Source organism: Crotalus tigris, unplaced genomic scaffold (genome assembly GCF_016545835.1).
Source record: "Crotalus tigris isolate CLP2741 ecotype Arizona unplaced genomic scaffold, ASM1654583v1 scf7180000024307.1902530, whole genome shotgun sequence".
Classification (NCBI taxonomy): Eukaryota; Metazoa; Chordata; class Lepidosauria; order Squamata; family Viperidae; genus Crotalus; species Crotalus tigris.
In genome coordinates this window covers 1,078,485-1,103,550 of record NW_024100479.1, presented here as the reverse complement: position 1 = coordinate 1,103,550, position 25,066 = coordinate 1,078,485, and the positions used below count along the sequence as shown (strand labels likewise).

General features: G+C 36.6%; 1 protein-coding gene across 10 annotated transcripts; it reads left to right on the top strand.

Moving 5' to 3' along the window:
* Positions 1–1,389: 1,389 nt before the first annotated feature.
* Positions 1,390–24,778, top strand: KYAT3 (kynurenine aminotransferase 3). 10 transcript variants are annotated; one of them, XM_039324722.1, is made up of 16 exons: positions 1,390–1,492; positions 2,399–2,460; positions 3,798–3,819; positions 5,560–5,660; positions 7,689–7,747; positions 9,122–9,266; positions 10,867–11,016; positions 12,812–12,898; positions 14,195–14,320; positions 14,433–14,553; positions 18,419–18,495; positions 19,485–19,574; positions 20,672–20,858; positions 21,989–22,062; positions 22,337–22,423; positions 23,458–24,778. In XM_039324722.1, exons 4-16 carry the CDS (start codon positions 5,562–5,564, stop codon positions 23,512–23,514), a joined length of 1,359 nt encoding a protein of 452 aa, XP_039180656.1. In that variant the 5' UTR covers positions 1,390–1,492; positions 2,399–2,460; positions 3,798–3,819; positions 5,560–5,561; the 3' UTR covers positions 23,515–24,778. The 10 variants fall into 10 exon arrangements, with proteins under 10 accessions (XP_039180656.1, XP_039180661.1, XP_039180657.1 ...); XM_039324723.1 differs by having other exon boundaries at positions 1,395–1,414; XM_039324727.1 differs by lacking the exon at positions 3,798–3,819.
* The last annotated feature ends 288 nt before the right edge of the window (positions 24,779–25,066 follow it).

Genomic DNA, 25,066 nt, shown 5'->3' with positions numbered 1-25,066 from the left:
CATGGGCCGGCAGTTTGACACCCCTGTCTTAGACTGATCCTCACGTAGGCAAATGCTGAAGGAGCATGTGGTCATGGATGGTGGAAGAGAGCCAACCCAAAGCACAGCACAAATGAAGATCCTAGCTAACTGCTACACAGGTTGCATCATATCCAGCAACTGGTCCAACATACTACATGGTGATCTTATTTATTTATTAGCATTTTTAAAATTCCACCTATATAAGTTTATAAGTAAGCCAGAACTTGCTTCAGCAGAAGATGTGGTAAGTAGAAGTGAAAATGCTGGCAGAGGAACAAATCTGATGATGTTGTTTAGTTTGGTAATGGAATATTTTGCAAGAAAACAACCAACCTCAGAGAGCACTTTTGTTGTTGTTAGTTGTGAAGTCGTGTCCGACCCATCGCGACCCCATGGACGACGTTCCTCTAGGCCTTCCTGTCCTCTACCATCTTCTGGAGTCCATTTAAGCTCATGCCTATTGCTTCAGTGACTCCATCCAGCCACCTCATTCTCTGTCATCCCATTCTTCTATTGCCCTCAATCTTTCTCGGCATTAGGCTCTTCTCCAGTGAGTCCTTCCTTCTCATTAGGTGGCCAACGTATTTGAGTTTCAACTTCAGGATCTGACCTTCTAAAGAGCAGTCAGGGTTGATCTCCTCTATTTCAACCTTCAGCTACAAATTCAGGTCCCTCAGTTACAGGCCGACCTCAGGGCGTGAGGTGGATGGGGACCTGCATCCATATTGTATGGAAGCAGATGCTAAGATGGGATGGCTGGGAGAATGTGCCCATACTGAGCATCTTTTACAAATAGCAATGATGCCATCCTTTCAGATTATTTACTGAAAAATACTCTGGAATAATTCGTATGGGGTCTAACACAGATTTAATTGTCCAGGACAATCTGTAAGTTTGAAACAGACAGGAGAAGACATCACTTTCTGTGTGTGTGTGCGCACGCACACACACACAGAGACACAATCAGATTTCAGCTTTAATTAAACTATTTACAAACTTCTGTGCTAAAAATAGGTATCATTATTTGAAGAAAATCGCAACAGACTGTATTATTCGCTGCTTAATCTACACTGTATATTTGATAGTTTTGCTGCTTACAGGTGCGATATTATATGCCTGATTCCTATTTGCAAAAGAAAAAAGAAAAAAAAAGCTTGTTCGGTCCTTGGTTTTAAAATGGTCTGGTCTGTAAAAATAAATCCAGAACTATGGACTGCGATCGGGGTCTTTGGTCCCGGCCACTCTCGCGTTTGTTGGGCGACTGGGATAAAGGACTCGAAGCAAGGCGAGGCGAGCCTCCCCGGCGATTAGCAATTCGCAAATTTGTTTCCAGCGCCTCTTCGGAAAGGAACACGCCATATCCGGGGAAAGAGGGGGGGGGAACAAGTGTGAGGTAAGGACGCAGCATGGTTGATTTGGACGCAGAAAGGGGCGAAACTTTTAGAGGCCGCTGCTTCAGCGTCGAGAGGAGGTGAAGCGCGTCCCCGGGATTTTTTTGTCCCTAACTTTCTGTGGTTTATAAAATCCTCCGTAGTCTCTTGCCGAGTGAAGAAGCAAGAATTAACGGGAGGAAAAATGGCCTCCTTGGGAAATGGATTTTTTTTTTTCTATTAAAGAAAATCAGCCTTTACCTCTGTAGGAGGACGGGAGAAAGAAGAAAGTGGGAAAGGATTTGCAAAGTTAGCAATAGAAAGGACAGCTCCCTTTAGTAGAGGACAATGTGGGTTTGATCCAGGAAGTTCTTGCTAAGATTTGCTTGGCTTTCACTCCTCCGCCTTGGACAATAACTGTTTTGACTGTGCGTGGAATGAATTTTACTCCTCTTTGCATGATTACAGCAGTTCCCTAAGGTTTTTTTTTTATTATTATCACAGAGCAGTTTGCTGAGTGGTGAAAATATTAAGTCTTTTAAAGAGACGAATGAGCAAAAGAAACACAGGTGGATATCTAGCCCTGCCACTAAAAACAATGACAAATGGGCATAAATACAAACAGATATTCTGAAGACAGGACTTTGGACTTGCAAAGTGTGTTTACAGGTTCTGGAGCCCCTGAGCTCAGTGTAGAAAGAATATCTTTACTATATTGGGAAAATACTATATTGTACACCATAACAGATCCTTCCCCCCCCCTTTTATTCTTCAAAATCAAGGCCTAACTGAACTATTCCTGAATTAATCACAATATCCCTCTATTTAAGGGATCTATTGATTTTGCCCTTAGCACTAAGCTCCTTCCTGATCTGAATATTCAGTCCTCCTCCTGTTCTGTTTCTTGAATAATAAGACTTGGTAGAAAGTGAGAAAGATATGAAGCAGCTCGGTCTGCTTTTGGAATAAATGAGAAGTGAAATAAATGGTATTGCATAACTTTATAGGTTGTGAACAGGCTCCTTAAGATTACATTTCAGGAAACCTTCACACTGCAAGAATCATTTAGGTAAGACAGATGTGGAAATGTGATAAACAACAAATTAAAAAAATAAGATGACTTGTAACTAATATTTCACAATATATCTGTGGGGTTCCAACCCTTGGGTTCCCTGGCACTAAATATATATTCATAAACCTGTCATTCTGACAGATGACTATTTTCTTATAGGTAGGGTTATGAGTTTTATGAGATTACCCATCCTCCCAAAATCTTCACTCCTGATTCTTTCCCACAAAATAATAACTGGGAGGATATGCTTTGGCTGACAGTTCTAGTACCCAATCCACAGAGATACCCAGCTTTATATTTGATTTCCTTTTTGTTATAAATCTAGTTATTGAGCTCAGCATAGTTCTATGTCTTGTCAAAATAGCAAAGCATTTTTCTAGGTTTATTCTTATACAATCCCTACCAACTTAGATTTGCAACGAAAATAAGCATTACAGGATATAAGGGTCAGTAGAGTTCCTGAACTTTGAAAAAAAGGAGCCTATCTTCTATATTTAGCATAAAAATAACTTCAGGAAGCTGTTTGTAAATGCTGCCCAAACTGTACCTACTATTAACAGGGCATGCTGTATTTAGAAGGGGAGAAATTAAGGCTGAATATGTAGTCAGGAGAATCATAAAAATAAATTGAATGTGGTGGAAATGAGTTACTTAAGAAATACATGTGACAAAGCAAGAAAATATAAGGTGATAAAAGAATGAGTGATGAAGGGAGGAAAGAAGACTGAATAGTGGGTTTACCAACATTAAACGTGTGCTAAGGTTTGGCCACATATAAAAAAATGAATAGCAAAAAAACAATAATACATGAACTAAATTGGTTGAGAGAAAGTGGAAAACTGAGAAAATCATAGTAGGAGACAGTTGAGAAATCCTGAAAGAAACAAAGAGTGTGAACAATTGAAACAGGTATAATGAATGAAGATGTAAACTAAATTTATATATTGTTTCCTTATGACTTGCTTGACATAATATTTATTGCTTTTTGTATTTTGCATAAAGTTGCTTAGCTTGAAAGAGAATAACATGAGTATACTATTATTTTAAGATAGACATCAGGACTCCCTTTTTAGCTTTTAGGAAAACCCATAGTCTCAATACTTAGAGTCACCCCAATACTTTCTTGGAACTCTTTTTCTATAGATCTTTCTTCTGAGGAAATTAAGCTAAGTTATTTCAAACTTTTGATTTGCTGCTTTCCCCCCTCTATATTAAGTCAGTCCTGAATTGCAGAGATTTGTTTGGATAGAAGTGACATAATTATTTCCAAATAAATTTTGATAAGTTTTTTTTTTCTTTAAATGATGCCTTGTTCTTCCCTGATTTGCACCCAGAATAATCTGAAAACCTCACTTGGTAAGACTAACCTTTATTTCATTCTTGTGCTTTGGGCGAAATGTAAAATGAGAAAGGGCAATCAATACAAACATTTTTTTTCCTGTAATTAATTCCATATCAGATTTCCACTTTTTTATGAGTGACCACTTAATTAATCTCTCTACTATTTGTTGTATAACTATATATCTATTGAAACAAACAGTAATATTTTGCTCTCATCCATGGCTCTTTAGCATTCTGTCATATAGCCATCCATAAATCCAAAAAGGCACTCTATTCTGGTTAGCTGAAAATAAGAGATAGCTTACCCATAGAAATTTTTTTCTCCTTGAAGATCGGAGGGATAGTTGCTGAGTTAGCAGAGTTAGAGTCTTTAAAAAGGGAAGAAAGAATTTTAGAAAAAGATGAAGGGGTGGTGTAGCATCTCACAAAGGATGTAGACAATACTGCCTGTGGATTTTTTCCCTACTGTAAAGATAGCTAGTAATCCTGAGATAGGTTGGGAATGTTACATTTCTGAATTGTTAGCTCAAGGAGAATGTGAAATTTCCTGAAGTGAAGCTTGGACAATTTGGAGAAAAGTGCTGAAGCAAAGGAGGAGCAAATCAACGCAGGCAGATGGTCTCCACTGAGGTCAAGATCTATCAGCTAGAGCAGGGGTGTCAAACTTGCAATGTCACATGACATGTCGCGATGTGTGGTTTCACTATGATGCATCCGGCCCGTGGGCCAGCAGTTTGACACCCCTGAGCTAGAGATTTAAGTGATTGTTAGCCTGATAGAGAATGTTGGTTAATATAATTAGTTCATGTGTTTTCCTCTACATTTATAAGGAAGGCAATAGAAGATTTTGGGCTTATCTGGTTGTATAGAGCTCTTGCTCAAATAGAAAACATAAAACTCTTTTTTTATTATTGTATTAACAAAATAGAAAAAAAAACCAAATTGTGCCAGGTATGTTATGTCCAGTATCAGCCCCTGTGAACTCATCAGAAGTGTTGGGTTAAAAAAGTCAAGAGACAGCTCCAATTGAGCAACTTTTGTATATGTATTTGTATATGTATACCCTTTTGTATATGTATTTTATCACTTGCATATCCAATGGGGCAGGTTTGACTGTATGATTGTCGGTGGCTTGATGATTTTTTTTAACTCCTTGGTTACTGCTGCAACCCACAAAGACCTGTGACACAGTGGACGTTTGCATCTGCAGAATTGTCTATCACGAGCCTAAAATACATTCAGCTCCTTGATTGTTGTAATTGCCCTTTTCTGTGCCTTCCTCAATTCAGCTCTCTTCTCTCTTTCCTTGGAGAGCAAAGATGACTTTGGATCCATTACCAGAGCTCAACAATTCAGATCTTATCAAGCTTATACCTGGATCAGAAAATTTAATGCAATGTGCTCTATTCCCTTTTAAGAAATTGTGACTATCAATGGATGAAGCCTGTCTGCAAATTGTGATAAACTTTCCAGTAGAGTTAATTCTGATCCTATTGCTTTTTTCTAAATATATTTTCTATTTTTTGCACTTGCAGTCTGATCTAATAAGTGCAGCAAGTGGGTTTATCCCTCTTAATTTCCTCATATTTCTTGATTTCTTATTTCCCATTTGTTGGTTGATTACCAAAATGTATTATATAAATTTATCTTTGTGTGTTCATTTTAAAATATTTTAAAATATAATACAATTTTTGCCTCTTTGGTTCTATTGTATCTCTCTGTTATTTTACATTCTTAAAACTTATTGTTACACAGGAATGTTCTTAGCTCATCAGTACTTCAAGTGTCTTGGCATTAGAACAACTCTACTGAAGATTAATTACTCTTTGAGAGGCTTCAGATTTTCAGCTTGCTCAGTATGTATTCCGTCTCTTCATAGATTTCATAATTACACACACTTTTGTTACTTTGTTACTTTTGCTACTGAATCACTAATGGCACTTATCTGGCACAGCATAACTTGAATTTCTTCAAAAAAAATTCCTTACTTACAAATACTGCCAATATAAGAAACATAATAACTTTAGTTTCTCGTCTCATTTGTAGAAGGTGCAAAGAGATGGAGGCTGTACTGTAGAATCTTTAAAAAAAACCATGGGAAAACTGAACTAAAATGAAAAAAATACCTTAAATTTGGTCTTTCTGATCTTTTAAACAGGAACAGAAGGCAGCTTCTTTTAGAATTAACAACAAAAGAGAGAGAAAAAAGTAGGGGAGGACAAAGCATTTGACTGAGAAGAAACTTTTTCTACATTTTTCTTTAACTTCTCTGAGGCTCTATTTAGATGTGCAGTTGAGGTTCCCACAGGTCTCTCTTTAAATGCAAAACAGTATTTATTAGACTAGTGATTGATATTGCTGGCTATTCATGCAAGGATCTTCTCAACCAGTCCATGAGCAATCAAAGAAGGTACAGCTGGCATAGAAGTTCTGTGTGGATATCTCTGATGCAATTACTGTACTCTGAAACCTTTAAAACAATTGAGCTCGGTGTGTATGTTTGTCTTGTCACTTTTATGTTGGAATCTAAGATTTTAGTGCTGCTCTGTCTAGTAAACTCTATGCAATTCTCTTAAGATATCATTCTCTACATTTGGCATTCTGGTTACATAGTTTGTTTTGATATTTTTTTGTTGAGGAACTGTTAAAATGATTAGTATTAATATCTTGATATTATAATAAAAGGTTTTGATGCTTTTGCTTGATTTATATATTTTTTATAATAGTTGATGCAAAAATTCTTAATAATATTTAAAAGATTGAGAAAGAAAGAGCTAGAATAAACATTTTTTTTTCATATATTCTCTCAATTATTCAGGATTCGTTGGTTTCAGGTTGGCTTGTATGACCAATGGAGTTCTATACTTAGATTAGACTTAATAAAAGAGAAAAGTGAGAAATATAAAAAATAAAGGCAATATATTAATTGGTGTATCGATGTGCTGGAAGAAAGGATAGTTTATAAGTAGTCCTCATTTAGTGACTGCCTTGTTTAGTGACTGCTGGCAGTTATGATGGAAGCTAGTGTGATGGAAAAGTAACTTTATGATCAATCCTCACATTTATGACCATTGCAGTCTGTAAAGCAAAGAAAAGCTGAAAAAAGATCATAAGCACAATTATGGGTTCACTTAGCGACTGTTTTGCTTAATGATTTGAGTTTTGAGTTGCTGGTTCCAGTTGTGGTTACTACATGAGGACTACCTGTTTATCATTTTCATTTCCTAATAAATCTCAAAATAACAGCATTTTGGCACTTCATTTTTATCCCAAAATATTTTATGATTTATATGTTAAATTTTGTTCCACTCTGCTGGAACCGCTTTGTTTAGTCATTCACCCTTTCTCAAATGATTTTTAAAATTTTCCTTCAGAGTCACTTATATGTTTGTTCTTTCTCTTTTAAACTTATATGTTCCTTGTTTTCTTTTACTATTTTCTCTGTAATTTTTTATCTAGAGATATATTTACGATAGTGTATTTTTTCATCCTTTTTTTTTATAGCAATCTGTACATGCATTTATTCTGACCCGCAACTTCTTTCTCTTCAGCATCCAGCAAACGTTCTTTCTCATACTTCTTCCAAGTAACTCTACACTGTTTGAAGCAGTTTCCGCATTCTTTTTCCTTACATCCCATTTTCCATTCATTTGGTTCTAGTACTTTTTCATACAGGATGTGCCTATTTTCATTCTTGTTTGCTTCTTCAGTGTTAAATGAAATTAGTTGTAGTTTATGCTGTTTCGTCGGTGGAGATCAGAGTTAGAGGGAAATACAAAAGGAGAGGTGGCACACATTAACATACCATCTAATAATATGCTATTTTTGGTTCTAACAAAAGTCCTTTTTATCCCTTTGATTTTTTTTTTTTTTTTTGCTGCTAGGCCATGAACTTCAAGCACAAAAATGCTAAACGAATTGAAGGGCTTGATAACAATGTGTGGTAAGTAATAATGGATGAAAGCATTAATTTAATCAATAATCAAACCACAGAACATTCTAAAGAGAATGCCTGTAGGGTAATTAGTTTTTCATCTGCATTTGTGTCTTCAAGATCACTTTGATTGCAGAAATCAGTATACTATGGTTTATGTCATAAGGAGATAAATTTCTAAATAATAATTGAACAGCATGCTGCTGTTAAGGGTGCAGCTACAGAAGTCAACTGAAAGTTGGCAGTTTTCATCTCACAACTTTTTTTTTTTTCATCCTTTACATCGGGCATGTCAAACTGCCGGCCCGCGGGCCGAATGCGTCATATCAAAACCACGCCCACCCCATTCCCGACAGTGGGGGAAAAGTCCCAATACGTTGTGTGACATCCCGTGACATTGCGAGTTTGACATGCCTGCTTTACGTTCCCAGGAGTTGGCATGTTTCCTGATTTTATCTTTATTGAATTCTATTCATATACTTGCATTAAATAATACCAGAAATTAAACAAAAAAATTACTAGAGATGTGTAAAGATTAATTTAGTGTACAATTAGAGTAAGAATAAATATGTAGCCAAGATATTGAATAAGAATTCTATCTGTTAGCCATATATTTAATTATTCAATTGAAGAAGGATGTTAGGAATAAATATATAGGTAAGGGATTGAATAAGCCATGAATTTTCAATTTTTTGCAGCTACAGAACCCATTAATGAAACAAGAAACAAACAAATAAATAAATACCCTTTGTTTCAACTTTACTGTTTAAAAACTACCCAAAGCAAGATTATTCCAATAGGTATTTAGAAAGATTTTTTAATACATGTTTTCAGCTTTGGAATTCAGTATTCCAAGATGTGCTCGCTACCAGCTTGCCTGATTTCAAAAAAAGATTGGACCAATTCATGGTTGTCATGGGGATCAATGGCTGTTAGTCTTGATGGCAGTGGGGATTACCTCTGAAGTAATCTGAGGGGAGAATAGTGGCCTTTCTGGTGCAGTTGGTTGGCCACTATGAAGCTTAATTTGCTCTAGTCTAGTTTAAAAGGATGCTGTGAATTCGAAACAGATTCTTAAACCTTATGGGAGGTATTCTGGTGCTTTTCTGGTCATTTCAGAAATGTCCCAAGTTCGAAATTGATTTTTTGAGGGAGGAAAGCAGTTTTGAGCACAAAATGTTTCCAGAATCGTCAGAACAGCATTGGATTCACTTCCAGTAAGGTTAGAATAGTTGTTTCGGACTGTTTCTGACTATCAACACAAAATATTTGAATTTGAAAAAAAATGCACATTGTTGCTATTTTTGTGTTATGATTTCCACAGAAGTGGAGCTAATCATTTTGGGGATTTAATAGGATTGTAATAATTTCTATGTTCCATAGGGTGGAATTTACAAAACTTGCTGCAGATCCCACTATTGTTAATCTTGGACAAGGACTTCCAGATATATCTCCTCCTAACTATGTAAAAGAAGAATTAGCAAAAGCATCATCGGTGGATAGGCTCAACCAGTATACCCGGGGTTTTGTGAGTACATTACATGCCGGACTTTCTCTAAACACAGTACTTTAGATCAGACGTGTCAAACTCGTGACGTCACATCGCGAGATGTATTGGGACTTTTTTGTCATCGCCCACAATGGGGTGGGCGCAGCTTCCAGATGACTTGTCCGCCCTGCGGGCTGGCAGTTTGACATCCCTGCTTTAGATGAATTGCATAACCTGAATGTTTCTCAGCTGGTTTGTTTCTCCTTCCCAGTTTTGGATTTTTATTTTGAATAGAAATACAAGGTTCTGTTCTGTGGTTGGTCTTCATCATCTAAATGAGAGTTATGTGTAACTGCAGTTAATTCCCATTTCATCCATCCACACAACATATTTAATACATTAAACTAAATTAGTGTGGATTTCCTAGAATTTCCCAGACAACACTGAAATATTTGAAATATGAATTTCTGTTCAAACCTTAGTCTGTTTATTTCTCTGTTTGATGATGATCAATAGGAATATTTCCCAGACTGTGCTGTAAAAGATGCAGGTATACTTAATTTACTCTTGCCTACTAATTACAGATGAATGGGCTAATCAGTTATAGCATGCAAGTGTACAATCTAAAAAGAGTTTTCTTTCTCTCCTAAAATCTTGATAATTTATAAAGAAGTTTCTTAACTTACATAGTCTCCTTAAAAAAAATATGAAACTAACAGATGATGTAACATAATCAATTAAAGGCTCTCTTTATATGATGCAATTAGTTATGGTTAACTTCACCATTGTTTATTCAATTGACCCATCTTTTGGGGCTTACATAAAATGCTGAACCGTAAACAATACCCACACAGTCTGCTTTTCTCAACTCCTTTGCAGTACTCAGAATATGTGTGTAATTAGTAAGAGTGTTTATATAAGTAGAGTAATAGTTTTGGTGGAATTGATCTTGGTATGTTTTCTTAAGTTATTTCATCTAATTTAACATTTTCCCATCTTTTACAAAAATATATACAAAAATATATTCTGATATTTAGAGCTATTAAGGCCCCAATACAAGTATTAAGTCATAATATTCTAAGGCAGAGATTGAGAGTAGCGTGGTGACCTATTGGTGAAGATGTTTGCCTCCCATTCGGAAGGTTAAGAATTTCCAGGTAGCGGTATATATTTTTGTCTCCTAGGATGAAAAAAAAAAAAATTGCTGTGAACTCCACATAGGCATCAGGAAGGGCATCCGGCCAGTAAACACTCAGCTCCATCCATTCACCCCAACTCTACCCCGAATAGGGACTACAGGGTTGTAAAAAGGAAGTTATTCTAAGGCAGAAGTTTCCAAATTTTCTTGATTCGCAGCACCCTGAGTGTTTCAGTAATTTCTTTGTGGTATCCCTCAGCCAAAATACGGCTAAAACTCCAGTTTTGCAAATGGACATAGCAAAAAAATTTAAATATCCCATAACACACCTGTTGGTTTGTAGTATCCTAGGGCGGAGTACACAGTTTGGAAACTTTGGCTGTAAGGATTTATGATCTATCTACTTGTGTTTTGAACAAATGCATGCATTACTCATACATAGCTGGTATTTGTCTGTGTTCCTATTAATTATTTTCCTCTCTTTAAAAAAAATGTACTCAGGGTCATCCACCTTTGGTGAAAGTCCTGTCTCAAGTGTATGAAAAAGTTTGTAGAAAAGAAATTGATCCATACACTGACATTCTGGTGACAGTAGGGGCATATGGATCCCTGTTTAGTGCAATGCAGGCACTTATTGAAGCAAAAGATGAAGTAAGTCTTTGTAACAATTCCTGTTATAAAATAACTGGTTTGTACATTTTCTGTTTTATTAAAAACCAGCATTGAAATTAAATGCAATTTCTCAAACCATTCCTTATTTTTTTTAAATAAATATTTTTATCCTGCCTTTGTTATTTTATAAGTAATCCAGGGCAATAAGTCTATATAATACCTCTTCCTCCTTTTATTTTCCCCAAAATAAGATGGGTTGGGTTGAGAGAGTGTGACTGCTCCACAATTACCCAGCTAGCTATCATGCCTAAGGCGGGACTACCTTAACCACTACTTCAAACTGGCTCTTTTGATGCATAGAAATCTGGTTTGGGTTAAAGAGGATTTCCCTTTCTGTCACTCCCCCGCCTGTTTTTTTTTTTAAATGGTTCTGTACCTGTAGCTTTATCTGCAGGCTGACACATACAGGTAGCTGTTTCACAACCAGCTAATATCTTGGCCTTAGGATAATGCTTTTTGCTTTCAAAAATATAACATGAAAGACAGTTAAAAGCAGATTCTAATAAGGCAACATTCTATCATGGAGTTTCTAGCAATCTACAGTAGTTTTAAACCCAGGGTAAATTTTATTTCACAATATTTAAAAACTGGATGCTGATTTCTCTAAATTTGAGACGATTTCAGCTTTTTATTGTCTTTTGCTTGTAATGATATGAGACCATCAATAATGGCAATTTCTTTCGGTTCTTGTAAAATTAGGGATAGATTCAAAATTAGCATATGTGCCAGTAAGTAATTTCATGCATTCATTCAGGGGAACTCTGACAATGAAATCATGGCTTTTTATACGCATGCCATATTCTCTCATATACATATTCTCTCTACACTATTCAGTCCTGTTCTCTCTATTAGATACACGTAGTCCTCGACTTGCAACTATTCATTTTAACAACTATTCAAAGTTACAGTGGCACTAAAAAAAAGTGACCTACCACTATTCCATGCCCATAACGACCACTGCGGTATCCCCGTAGTCATATGATCAAAATTTAAACCCTTGACAACCAGCATGTATTTACAACAGTTGCTGCATTCCTAGGTCATGAATCACCATTTGCGGCCTTCCCAGTTGGCTTCTGACAACCAAAGTCAGTGGGGAGGTCAGATTCCCTTAATGACCTCATCATTCACTTAAGAACTGCAGTGATTTTCTTAACAATGGTGGCAAAAAGGTAGTAAAATCAGGTATGACTCAGTTATGATTATAGGTCGTGGACTACCTGTGTCTCCAATTCCTTCACGTTGTCTCCAGCACGCACAATGCAGACATTACCTCTTAATCTGTTACTTTTTATTTCCTTCCATACTTCTCATTCTGTAAGAGAAGGAATGGTGGAACCTAGGGGCAGGGTGAAAAGAGGAATCAGCTTGGAATCCCTACATAGTCACCAGCTAAGTCCAACCCCCCTTGAGTGCTGTTGACCCTTATCTAACTAGATGCTAGCGGTTGATTAAGAAGATTCCTTTTGCATAAGGTTTTAGGATTAAATCAGGTTAATTGAATCTTCATGTGGTAGATCTGGTCTTTCACGCCTAAACACATTAATTCTAAATTTGCAATAGCTATGGTATTTTACAAAAAGAGACTGAGGAAAAAATCTGTTATCTGAGATAGCATCCCTCTTTGCTGCCCCCAAAAGACTTTGCTTTAATGCAGGAAATGTTTACAAATGTGTAAAATTACCATTAAATCAGACTAAATTCTGCTTCTGACATTAGAAGAAAGGTAGCTCACTTTTTAATTTCTGATTCACGTAGCTTACCTTTGTTTTAGGTAATAATAATTGAACCCTTCTATGACTGTTATGAGCCCATGGTGAGGATGGCAGGAGCCACACCTGTTTTTATACCTTTGAGAAATGTGAGTACTGTGGTTTGGGTGACAAGAAAAGAAAAGTGGGAAGAAAGCTTCTGAATTGGTCTTTAAAGCTTTGTGGGAAGAAAAGAAGGGAAGGATGAATATCCAGAGTTTTCCTAATTCTTTCCTACATTTGAATGTCTGGTCTGATAGCAATTACCGTTCATATTTCTTTACCTAAAACATAAGAAATTAAGAAAATATTTGCTTCAGAATTAATTAAAAAGAAATAGTGGTATTGTTATATCCTTTTCTTAATTCTGTACCCCATCTCATTTTAATATTGCTGGTTTCTCTCATCCATCTGTCCATATAGAGATATATACTAAAATGTAAGAATATACAACTTTGTGTAATAGTAGTAAATCTTCTTATCACTGTGAAAGTTTTGCGTGCCGATTGCTATATGTGTGCAGTGACCATATATCCTTTATTATAAAAGACAATCCTTTATTTCAGAAAGCTGATCTTTAGATTTATTTATTTATTTTCCTGGTTTTGCTCTTGAGTTTTCCAAAGTAAAGTAAAGTAAAGTAAAGTAAAGGTATAGTAGAGTACAGTTTATTAACTGAATCCTACGACCATATCAAATCAAGTAAAAATAAGATACATGATCTTGTTCTGAGATAAAATAGATAAAGGAAAATACAGAGATAAAATACATGTGTGGTAATACAAGGAGTCAGCAATCAGATAAATGCATCACCAGTTTCTTCAGTGTATTGGGATCTTGGCTCTGCCGCTTTGATTATAAACTGCTTACAATATGTACATTTGAGTGCAAGTGAAAAATAAGGCAATCTGTGGTTCAATTCCAAGTGAGCTGTTCTTTCGAATAGGGATGATATGTATCTGAACCTGAGGGGGGCAGATACAGTTGAACAAAACATGAGTAATATTTTCAGTGGCTGGGGCCACATGTGTATGGCAAGCAGTGGAAGTGCCCATTTTTGCCATGGAATCCACCAACTCAAATCTTGCTCTAGAATAGGCCATTCTTAAAAAAATGTGTGAAATTATTGACAGGCATTTTTCAGTAAAGTTAAAAAGTAAACAGTTTTTTATCCTTATGAACCTGTTTCATATTTGCCCCCTTTTCTACTTCGATTTTTTCCCTCAAGAAAATATGGCCACTGTGAGGGAGAAAGATAGAAAGACAGAGAGGCAGAGAGAGGTCTAATTATTTATCATCCATTTGATTTTGTTTGTTGGGTCTGGATGACAATGAAATCTGTCAGTTTAGGAGATTTGGACTGGGCAGTCCTAGCAGTTAATAAACTATGTTTTATTTTATTCCAGAAATCTGTGAATGGAGAAGTTGCTTCTAGTGCTGACTGGATCTTGAATCCCACTGAGCTTGCAAATAAATTTAATTCCAAGACTAAAGCTATTATACTAAATAACCCTCATAATCCCATAGGAAAGGTGAGCTTCCTGTTTTGAAGTTTGCTTCCTACATACATACATACATACACTTTATATATACTTTATATATACTGAATATACTGATCAATATGTTTCTCCTTTTTCATTTTAGGTCTACACAAAAGAAGAGCTCCAGTTAATTGCTGATCTCTGCATTAAGTATGATACACTGTGCATCAGTGATGAAGTGTATGAATGGCTAGTTTATACTGGAAATAAGCATATTAAAATAGGTACTAAAAATTAAAATGGTATACATGGTACATGATGAGAAACCTAAATGCACATTTTAGTTACTGTTTATAAGAAATAGATTTTGCATAAAGAATGTTGCATAGTAATTTCTGAAAAACTATCAGTAAAATATATATATTTAAAAATATAAAACATTTTGAATTTAGCTGTTGAACAACTAAACTATAAACAAACATATATTTTGCTCTTCAGAGTGAGATGGGCAGCATATAAATTTAATGAATGAATGAATAAAGGAATGAATCATTAAATAATTAAATATTTGAGAACATGGCTGTACTCATAGGTAATGCTAAGCCTGTGTACTTTAATCAGGATGTGTTGAACAAGGTATAATGGTCTGATTTACATAAAATAAATCATATTAGGTGGATTTGCATATAATTCTAAATCAAAAACTGTTTATAGTTTAGGGCTATGGATAGGGGCTAGGACAGGGGCTCCTAACCCCCGGTCCGTGGACCAGTACCGGGCTGTGGCAGGCCAGCAACCGATCTACACAAACAAGCAAAGCCCCATCCGCGGGATGCAGCCAACACACAAAACCACACACCCTCTGGTCCGCGGAAAAACCTCTCTCCATGGAACCTGTCCCTGGTGCCCAAAAGGTTGGGGACCTATGGTCTAGGACAACTTGCCATGGCTGACTCGCCATGACCAATTTGCTGTGGGACAACTCACTGCAGGACAATTCAACACAGGATAACTCAAGAGAGGGACAAGTAAATTGCAGCGGGCCTTGTCTTACTTTAGGCTTGAACCTTCTTAAGTTAGAAGTCCTTGAGACCAGCGTAAGCTGCAATTCTGCTTGTCCCTTTCTTGAATTATTCTGTGTTGAATTGTCCTGGGGCAAGTTGTCCCGGAATGAGTTGGCCAGGTGAGTCGGCCTGGGGCGAGTTAGCTGTGGCGAGACTGCCGGGGAGAATCGTCTGGAGCGAGTTGTCCTATTTGCCCCCTCTCCACTTATTTAATTAAATATTGCCTGTTAATTATAACAAATTTTTAAAAAATGCCAAAAGGCAAAAAGGGACACACATTTGGCTTCAGAAAATGATGTTGAAGTTGAAGATATTAAGTATTTGACTTAAAGTCTAAATCCTATAATTCAACAAAATGTTGTTGTTACTATATATGTAAATGTTACATTAACTCAATGAAAGCTGAGTTGAACTCATGGGGATGATTACATGCATACATCAACGTGGTTTTCTTTGCAGATATGCTGAAAGGTCTTTTGTCAAATTGCCTTCTTCAAGGGTTTCCCAATCCAACTTACAGCTCTTTGGTGGTCTCTTTTGCAGGTAGTAATCAGATCTGACCCTGTGTAGCTTCCAAGCCAAAACTCATCCAAGCATTATTTGATATATTCAAATTGTGCTGATGAATTACTGTTTGGCTTATCCAAAGGTAACTGAATATTTTAAGTCCTAATTTTCTTCCTGCTGGCAGAGCCCCAAAGCATATAGTTGCAAAATGATTATTGGATGACATTCTGCTCCATATAGTGATTTACTCTTAGTACTTTAAACTCCATAAGTTCTAATTAGACACACATTCACCCAGTAGGTGGGATGAAGTGATTTGCAAGGTTTGATTCATTTGATATTAGAAAAGGAGGTGTCTGAAATCCATCTGGTTATTTTTTACAGCATATATTTCAGAGCCTACAGTTTTAGGAGACATTTTTTCATTCTACTTTGGATGAATTTTTTTTTTCTTTCCATCTTTTTTTCCAGGCAGTGGAGGTGTAGGTAGACCTTGGACGCACTTAACCTGTTTTGTGTCTGAGCCATTCAAGCTTCATTATTTTCATCCACTTTGGATGTTTCCACAAAAAGGATTCTTTGTCCCATCAGTCAAAAGATTTTGTGCAGCCACTCCATCTTTTCTCCTTAGCTGCTTTTTAATGAAAAAAAAAAAGAAGAAGAAGAGAAGAAACAGTGGCAGGGAAACATGAGAGTTACAAAAAGAAAACCCGACTGACTGTATTGCTGCAAAACGAAACCATATATTCATTGAAATGTCTATAAAAGCATTCGCGCCGTAAAAGCCGAATCTCTGAATGCTAAATTATTTTCATAAAATAATAAGAGTTGGAAGGAGAAGTTTGAAGCTTAACCTTTTGTTCAGGGCCAGAACATTTCTGGAAGGTAGCTACTGTATATGCCTTAATTTAAATGCATCCAACAATGGGGGAGCTTGTCCCTTCCTTCCTTAATTGGTTATTTTTGTTTTCTGCAATCCATAATAGTTTGGTATTTATTATGTGCTGTAAATCATTAATGAAATTTTATATTTACATGGGAATTGAAAACTGCTTTTTGACAAAAGTAATTGAATATTTTCATTGGTATTACTACCATTAACTATTCAATTAAATTCATATGCTGCCAGTGACTTTGGGAGGTTTACAAATAGTTAAAAACATAAAAACCAAGAAAAAACATTGCAAAACAAAGATGGCTGAAATAAGAAACCCAGATGGGAACAAATGAAAAGACAACCAGAGAACTTCAATCATATTTGCCAAAGGCCTAAGCAAAGAGGTCAAATCAGCAAATACTGTTTCATTACATTATTTTATAAGATATTATGTAAAGAATGTCATATTCTTTATGTAAATTTATTTTTCTATGTTCTGTGAAGTGTGTGTGTGTGTATTGTACAGTATAATCTCAGAAGGCATTTTTATTGCACCGCATAGAATGTATAGAAAACTTATAAAATATTTGAGGTGAAGTTGTTGTTAATGTACACCTCTTTCTTCTTGGTTAGTTTTAAGCAAACCCCATGGAACAGTTTCAGATCATAAAAACTAGGTATAAAAGATAGCTATGTTTATAAACTGAGCAAACTATTCCTCCCTTTTTTTTTCTAGAAAGCTATCTTTCTTTAGCTTATTTATTTTGGTACATGAAGTTATACAAGGAAGAGAACATAAATCCTCCCTCTAGAGACAGAGTTGTTATATTAAGTTTCATATGTTCCATCAGTTGAAGTGACACATATATCATGAAAGTACAAAATGAATATTGCATCAATTTACAGCACCAGGTTGTGTTTCTCCAATACCTCCTTAATAGAGGCTGTGAGTGATAGTTCATGGAATCAGTATACTCTTTGTGTTGTCATCAAGATAGTTTCCTCTAGGGTAGAATACTAAATCATTTTTCTTATCTGCCTTCTGCAAAATGGAAGTTGTGCTGACAAACTTAATGCATACTGTAAACGAGGATTCTCCTGGCAGCTCCATAGGGATAGTGCTGATCTGAATCTGTATGTTGTCTTACTGATATTAGTTTTGAATCTGATTGGATATGAAAATGCATTCAGTCTGTTGCCTCATATAACAAATGTGCCGTGATAACCTTCATATTTAAATCTACTGCTAAAATAGAATAGCCAGCTTTGGGGCCAACTTCCCTAACACATGGCAAGCTATGTGGGGGCGTCCCAATACATTCCAATACACCCGCAATAGCTAGCCAACTCATATCTGGAGAATGGCAATTTAAGACTAATTTAATTCAGTGCTAATTTGTATGATAGAAAGGTTTTATTATGCATATCCTTGTGAACTTTGGAAAAATCATTTTACCTTGTCAGATATTTTCTTCCAGTTCATTAATTACAGCTCTGAATTTATTTTATTGATCCATAAATAAAATTATTTCAACCCGTCTTCGTGCTGTCATTTTAATGGATATCTGTTTGTAAAGTGAAATTTGGTATCTCTGCAGAATGTAATTGCTAACACTGCCCTGAATAGTGACCGTGTACCAGCAGGGCAAAATAAAAATTTTAATAAATAAAATATCAATTAACTTGTTTTAATATGAACAGCTACTTTGCCTGGAATGTGGGAGAGAACCATAACAATAGGAAGTGCTGGGAAAACATACAGCGTAACTGGCTGGAAGGTAATGGATTTAGTTAGAAATTGTTTCCATGAAAAGTCATATATTGAGATAGTGTTGAATTAGAATATTGACACTAGTGAATGTAAACCAATATTTGCAAATTATATAAACCCAAAGACATTTTTAAAAAATTAAAGGCTGGAAAGAACTGAACTTAAGAGATTTTTAGTATCAACCTTAAATAGTAATATATGCCCAGCTGTATACTTCATATGACAGTTCTAATTTGAATGTAAAGATGGGTATTACTGAATGAAGAACTAAATCTAATTCCAGACCATGCTCCTGCATGGCATTTTGATCTTTTCTTCTTCACAGCCCTGTCAAAAATATACTGATGACATTTGGGACACTACCATAACAGTGAAATACATCATGAAAGGTTGCATTCAGAAATGAAAACTGAAGAAATCCCACATATAAATCCCATATGTATACAAATAAACTTTTAAGATCTCTATTATGGGCATGGCCATAGGGGAATTTTAATATGTCAACATTTACAGCTACTGTGGAAATTATAAAAAGATAAATGCTGTATGTATATGTATTTTTTGAGATCATTACATATGTCGCTTGTTTATAAAATAGATGTTTAATTCTAGATAGTGTAGTTTTCCTTTTTCTTGGTGTTTTTTTTTAAAGTATCTTTTTAAATAAAGAGTTAACTGCAGAATCTCTGATTCTACTGTCTTCTGCTACCCAATAATAACTTCCTAAAAGATTTAGGGAGAAAATTTTTCATCAGTTGGAAAGCAAATTCTTCTCTAAGTATATCAGTTGCCTATCAATGACTGATGGGGTTTGTGTGGGGAAATAAATGTTTTTTTGTGTATTATAACTTATGCGAATTTATCTGCAAAACGTATAGTATATACATCATGACATAGATGAAAGAAGCAAACTCCTGAATGCTTCCTAGCATTTGTTGTTTTTTTAAAAGTAAATAAACAGTGAACAAATAATTCACATTTTATCTTTCATTTCAGCTCGGTTGGTCTATCGGTCCCTCACATCTGATAAAGCACTTGCAGGTGGTTCAACAAAACACCATTTATACATGCCCAACCCCGTTACAAGTAAGTACAAAAGCATACAAAGGAAATTATGTTTTTATAAAGCACCTTGTACCATTTGAGAAGTCAGAAGTATGGAAAGGATTTAAAATTGATTAGAAAGAAATGTTAGGGATACAAATTGAAACTGGATTATCTGATTTTTTTTTCATATAAACGATGCTGTGTTTCAGTGGTTAGATGGCCTAGACTAGAGACATTGGTATTTGAATATAGATCTTTTTAACATTTGTGTTTTATTGCAATTTATTAATCTAGGTGAAATATTAATGCATATTGCAAATCCATATAGGATACATCATAGCTAAATCATAATAGTAGGTGGGTTCTTTAATGAATAGGCCCAATGTGAATCAGCATTGGAACAAATAACCATTTCTCTGTTATCTGAGAAAATGAAAATCTGCTCCATTTCAGTTTTCATTTGTTGAGAAATGAAGGCTGAAATGGAACAGAGTATCATTTTACAAGACTTTGCTAACCTGAAATTTATCCAGTAGTTTTAGAGACAATTATATCCAGTAGTCTTATAGACAATTTTAAACTTATCCAGTAGTTTTAGAGACAATTTTAACTTGCCAAAGCGTCCCCTATATACAGTACAACCTTTAAGTTAAGAGTGTAGTGTTCTGTATATTTGCGGTTAGATTTAAGCTTTATAAATATTTGGGACACTTCTTTTTTGCCAGGAAGAAGAGAGGAATGTGAATAGATATCTAGATTTTATTCATAATTAAAAATTATGAAAGTTTTTTTTAGATCCCGTCATACTTTTATATTATCCTAAAACCATAATCCTGGTTAAACAATTTGGAATACTATTGACAAAAGTTGAACACAGATACAAGTTGAATTAATTAAAATAATGAGGCTGAAGATTGAAAGAAAACAAGTGTACAGACAAATGTAGCCCAATGATAGAAGAATGTGCATTGTGTTTCTTGTTAATGGAATATGTATTTTGTTGGGCTCTCTTAGTGAAAAACAATTACAATTTTGAGCTTTAAAGATAACATTTTAAATATTAAACCTATATCTCATAGGCATCTTCTGTTTATGTTGATTATTTCAACTTTTTCTTAACGGGTTTGGCTTTTCAGGAGGCTGTGGCCCAAAGCTTTTTGCTAGATTACAAACGCATGGATGATCCGGAATGCTATTTCTACTCCTTGCCTAGAGAGCTGGAAAGTAAACGGAACCGAATGGCTCAGATGCTTCTGGAAATTGGATTAAAGCCTATTATTCCAGAGGGAGGATATTTTATGATTGTTGATGTGTCCACACTAGGTTAGTGACGTGCTTAATTTATGGCACAGGGAGGAGATTATTTTCACCAGAATTGAAGCTGCATTAGAAAGGTATCAGGAGAAAGAAATCTATGCAGGTAGTCCTCAACTTATGACCACAACTGAGCCCAAAATTTCTGTTGCTAAGCAAGGCAGTTAACTGAGTTTTGTCCCATTTGCCACAGCTGTTAAGTGAATCATGCGGTCATTAAGTGAATCTGGGTTCCCCCATTGACTTTGCTTGTCAGAGGCCAGCTGGGAAGGTTGCAAATGGTGATCATGGGACAATGCAACTGACATAGATACATGCCAGTTGCCAAGTGCTTGAATTCTGATGACATGACCACTGGAGAGCTGAAACAGTCATTAAGTCTGAAAAATGGTTATAAGTCACTTTTTTTCAGTGTTGTTCTAACTTTGAACGGTCACTAAACGAACGGTTGTAAGTTGAGGATTACCTGTAATGAAGGTATCTGAGTTCTGTGGTCAGAGGTTTGGAACAGTAAGTGAGAAAATATTCAGATTGATAGCTTCATGGTTTAAAAACATTTAAGTGTTCTGCAGATGTTTGCTTAATGTTTATTCATCAAACAAAAAAATTACAAATTTGAACAGGCAAAATGAAAATTTTAAATGTGAGAGGTGCAGAGGTCCCCAGCCTTTTGGGCATCACGGACCGGTTCTGTGGAGAGAGGTTTTTCCGCGGACCGGAGGGGACGTGGTTTTGGGTGCTGCCTACATCCCGCAGATGGGGCTCTGCTTGTTTGTGCGGACTGGTTGCTGGCATGCCGCGGCCCGGTACTGATCCACAGACTGGAGGTTGGGGACCCCTGCACTACTGCACTTATGCATGGCCCCTTAAGGCCCTCTTAATGGGGTGAGGTCCACAGAAGTTAAGTTGGAGTTAAAACTTTGAAAGTTAGTAACTGTGACAAATGAATCAGGTAAAATGTTCAAACTTTGACAACTCTTATTACAAAATGTGCACCATGATGCTCATGAGTGTCAGGTCACTAGTTTCTGATTTGTAGGGTGGTCCTCAAAATATTTCAGTGACTATGTACTAGTCTGCATAAAAGGAAAAATTGGGAATCTGCTAAATTAGTATGTTATTTATTTTATTTTATTTAGGTATAGATCTATCTGACATGGAAAAAGAGAAACCCTATGATTATAAACTTGTGAAATGGATGATGAAATCTAAGGTAGGCTCCGATTTCTTTTTCCTTCCTATTTCAATTATTCAACTACAATATTTTAAATAGAATTGAAATGGGTAATCCTGATATAGAGGTGCAGTGGAAAGTTAGATGTCCATATATCTCCAGTTGTGGACCTTGGTGCTTAACATAGGAAAGCTCTTCCTTATCAGAAGCAAAAATTGAAACAAAATGCAACATCCAAAAAATGTAAAGAGTTTCCACATATTAAATCCTTTTTAATGTACCGTAAGCTTGTAATTCTGTTTTGTTTTTTCAGAAACTGTCAGCTATTCCTCTGACTCCATTTTGTGGCCCAAAAACCAAAAGTCAATTCGAAAAATATATACGCTTTTGCTTCATCAAAGTAAGTTCTACAGTCTACTGATCTTACAGAATTTCCTTTTTTTCTTTTTTAATATAACCATGTAAAGATTTTTAAATACTGCTACTATTCATTTCCAGATCATATTTATGACATTCACATTGTGTTTTTTGTACGCCCAAAAATGCTGCTTAGAAACAAAATGCTGTTTTGATTCTAAAGTATTCATTTAAATATGGAAGACTTTTCAGGAATACAGTATTGAATAAGGTCATTTTCTTTCTGGTAAATTTCTATTTTTCATGATTCCATTTGAGAATGTGCGTATTGCTGCTGACTCCTAGGCTAGCAGCTAGATGATTGACAACCATTTATTTATCAAGAGTAAACTGAATTCCTGGTTTGTTATAAAGGTGACATTCACTCTACTGCAGACGTGTCAAACACAAGGCCCGTCTGTCAGACTTGTCTTCCCTGTCCTAGCTATGGCGGCTGCAGGCAAGCAAAGACAGATGGTGGGGCCGTGGTGAGGGAGCCCGGCCGCTCGCTGTCACGCCGCAGCCCCTGTGTACTCGGCCCCCACCGTCCAATCTTGTCTTCCAGCGAGCACTCCAGGAGCTCAAGGGCTGGGTACCCCCCACCCAGGGGTCTGGGCAGCCTGCACAGACATCCAGGGCCCCCGCATGAAGCCCAAGAGGGTTGGCGAGACTCCTCTGGTGGATCAGTCACTGGTGCCTGTCCTGGTTCCCGACCCTCTCTGCCAGAGACCCCTGGATCCCCCCAGCCTCGCCCACACCCTCATAGGCACCCCCCCCCGACATGAGTGACATCGAGCCAGCCATGCTCACCCCAGCCATGCCTACCCTAGCCACGACCGCTCACCTGGCCATGCCCACCCAGGCCACGCTTTCCCAGCCCGAGGGCAACGACAGTGCTGATGCGGCCCTCAATAAAATCAAGTTTGACACCCCTGCTGTACTGTAATCAAATCACTTTCTCTCTCTCTCTCTGCTCTTTAATATCACATACCATGACTGAACCTTGATTTTAACTTTCATGGCATTCTTTCTTGGCAGAAAGACAGCACACTAGATGCAGCAGAAATGATTCTGAAGAATTGGAAGAAACAATGACCTAGAAATAAACAGCTTCCATCATCCAAAAGAAGAAGAAGAAAAAAAAAACAAACGATTTTTTAAAAAAGATTACAATATACTGCCATCTGCTGGATATTTAGCATTAATAATTAATAACATACCTACCGGTAGTATTTCTGCCTCCTTTTTTGTCCTCAACAACAATCCAGTGTGGTGGATTGGGTTGAGAGAGGATGACTGGCTCAAAGTCACCCAACTGGATTTCCTGCCTAAGGAGGTACTAGAACTCACAGTCTCCTGACTTGTAGGTCAGCATCTTCACCATCACACCAAATTGGCTGTCTATGAAAAACAGCATTATTATCTAGCTGGGTCAGTTTGGTTCCTAATGCTTAGCTTTTTTCCCATGACAGAGTGACTTCCCAGTTAGCCTTCAAGAGAATATGGAGAAGCAGATTGCTCAGGAGTCCCATCAAAAGCATTTGCCAATGCCAGCACAGAATCACATAGACTAAGTACAATGTGGGGAACCGTATGCCAGTTCCCAGAGAACAGAGCGAGGGGAGGTGTAATCCCCATTATAGAAAGTTATCGCTCAGTGTATAGGTTCCCCCCTCCTTTTGCTTGATTATCCCATCCTTTATCTGCTGAGCAACTAGTTGCCTAATTTAGATAGCACATCTGTCCTTGTGTATTTGTACTTGGAAGTTATTTCCCATGTGCTCTTTCAAAATGCATGGGACTGCATATCTTCAGAACAATCATATGCATATTTACACAGAAGTTAGTTGAATGTAGCTTACTTTCAGATGCATTAACCTGTACCATGTAACTGTATGCATTTCTTCTGCCACGCACCTCACTAAGATCAGTTGTACATGCTGAGCTAATTTTGTCACAAAATGGCCAAAATAAATAAATAAATAAAATCACAAGGTCAACAAGATAAATCTTGCATAAGTGTTCACACGTGTGTGAGAGCCAATTTGGTCTAGTGCTTAATGCACTGGGCTTAGAAAGCAGGAGACTGAATTCAAGTCCCATCTTAGGTATGAAAGCCAGCTGGGTGACTTTGGCCAGTCAACTCTCTCACCTCAATTGACCTCACAGGGCAGTTATTGTGGGAAAAATTTACAGAATGGGAGCAGGTGGGTTTCTTTACCCAGAATAGCCATCCCATTGTATGGATACAATGGATACATAAATGAGAGTAGCAAGGAGAATGAGTATTGACTTCAGTTTCACCCATGGAAGGTGTAATGGAATAGCGTGTCAAATAAAATCTTGTCTATGTATGATACACATGCTCAAGTCCTAAATATTATTTCTGTGAGTTCTTGTCCTGTCCCAGGCACAAGCCATCTGGGTTACTTTGGGACAGTCATTCTTTCACAGGTCTAGGAGAGAGTTTTCTTAGCATGATTTTGAAATCATGCTAAAAAAACCCCTGCAGGCTTGTCCAGGCAATTGTCAGGAGTCAAAAAACTGTCCCGTCATCATGGACACACGCTATGCATACATACACATACATATAGAATACTCTGCAAGGAAATTTATGATAGTAGATAAATTGAACTGGAATCTTTCC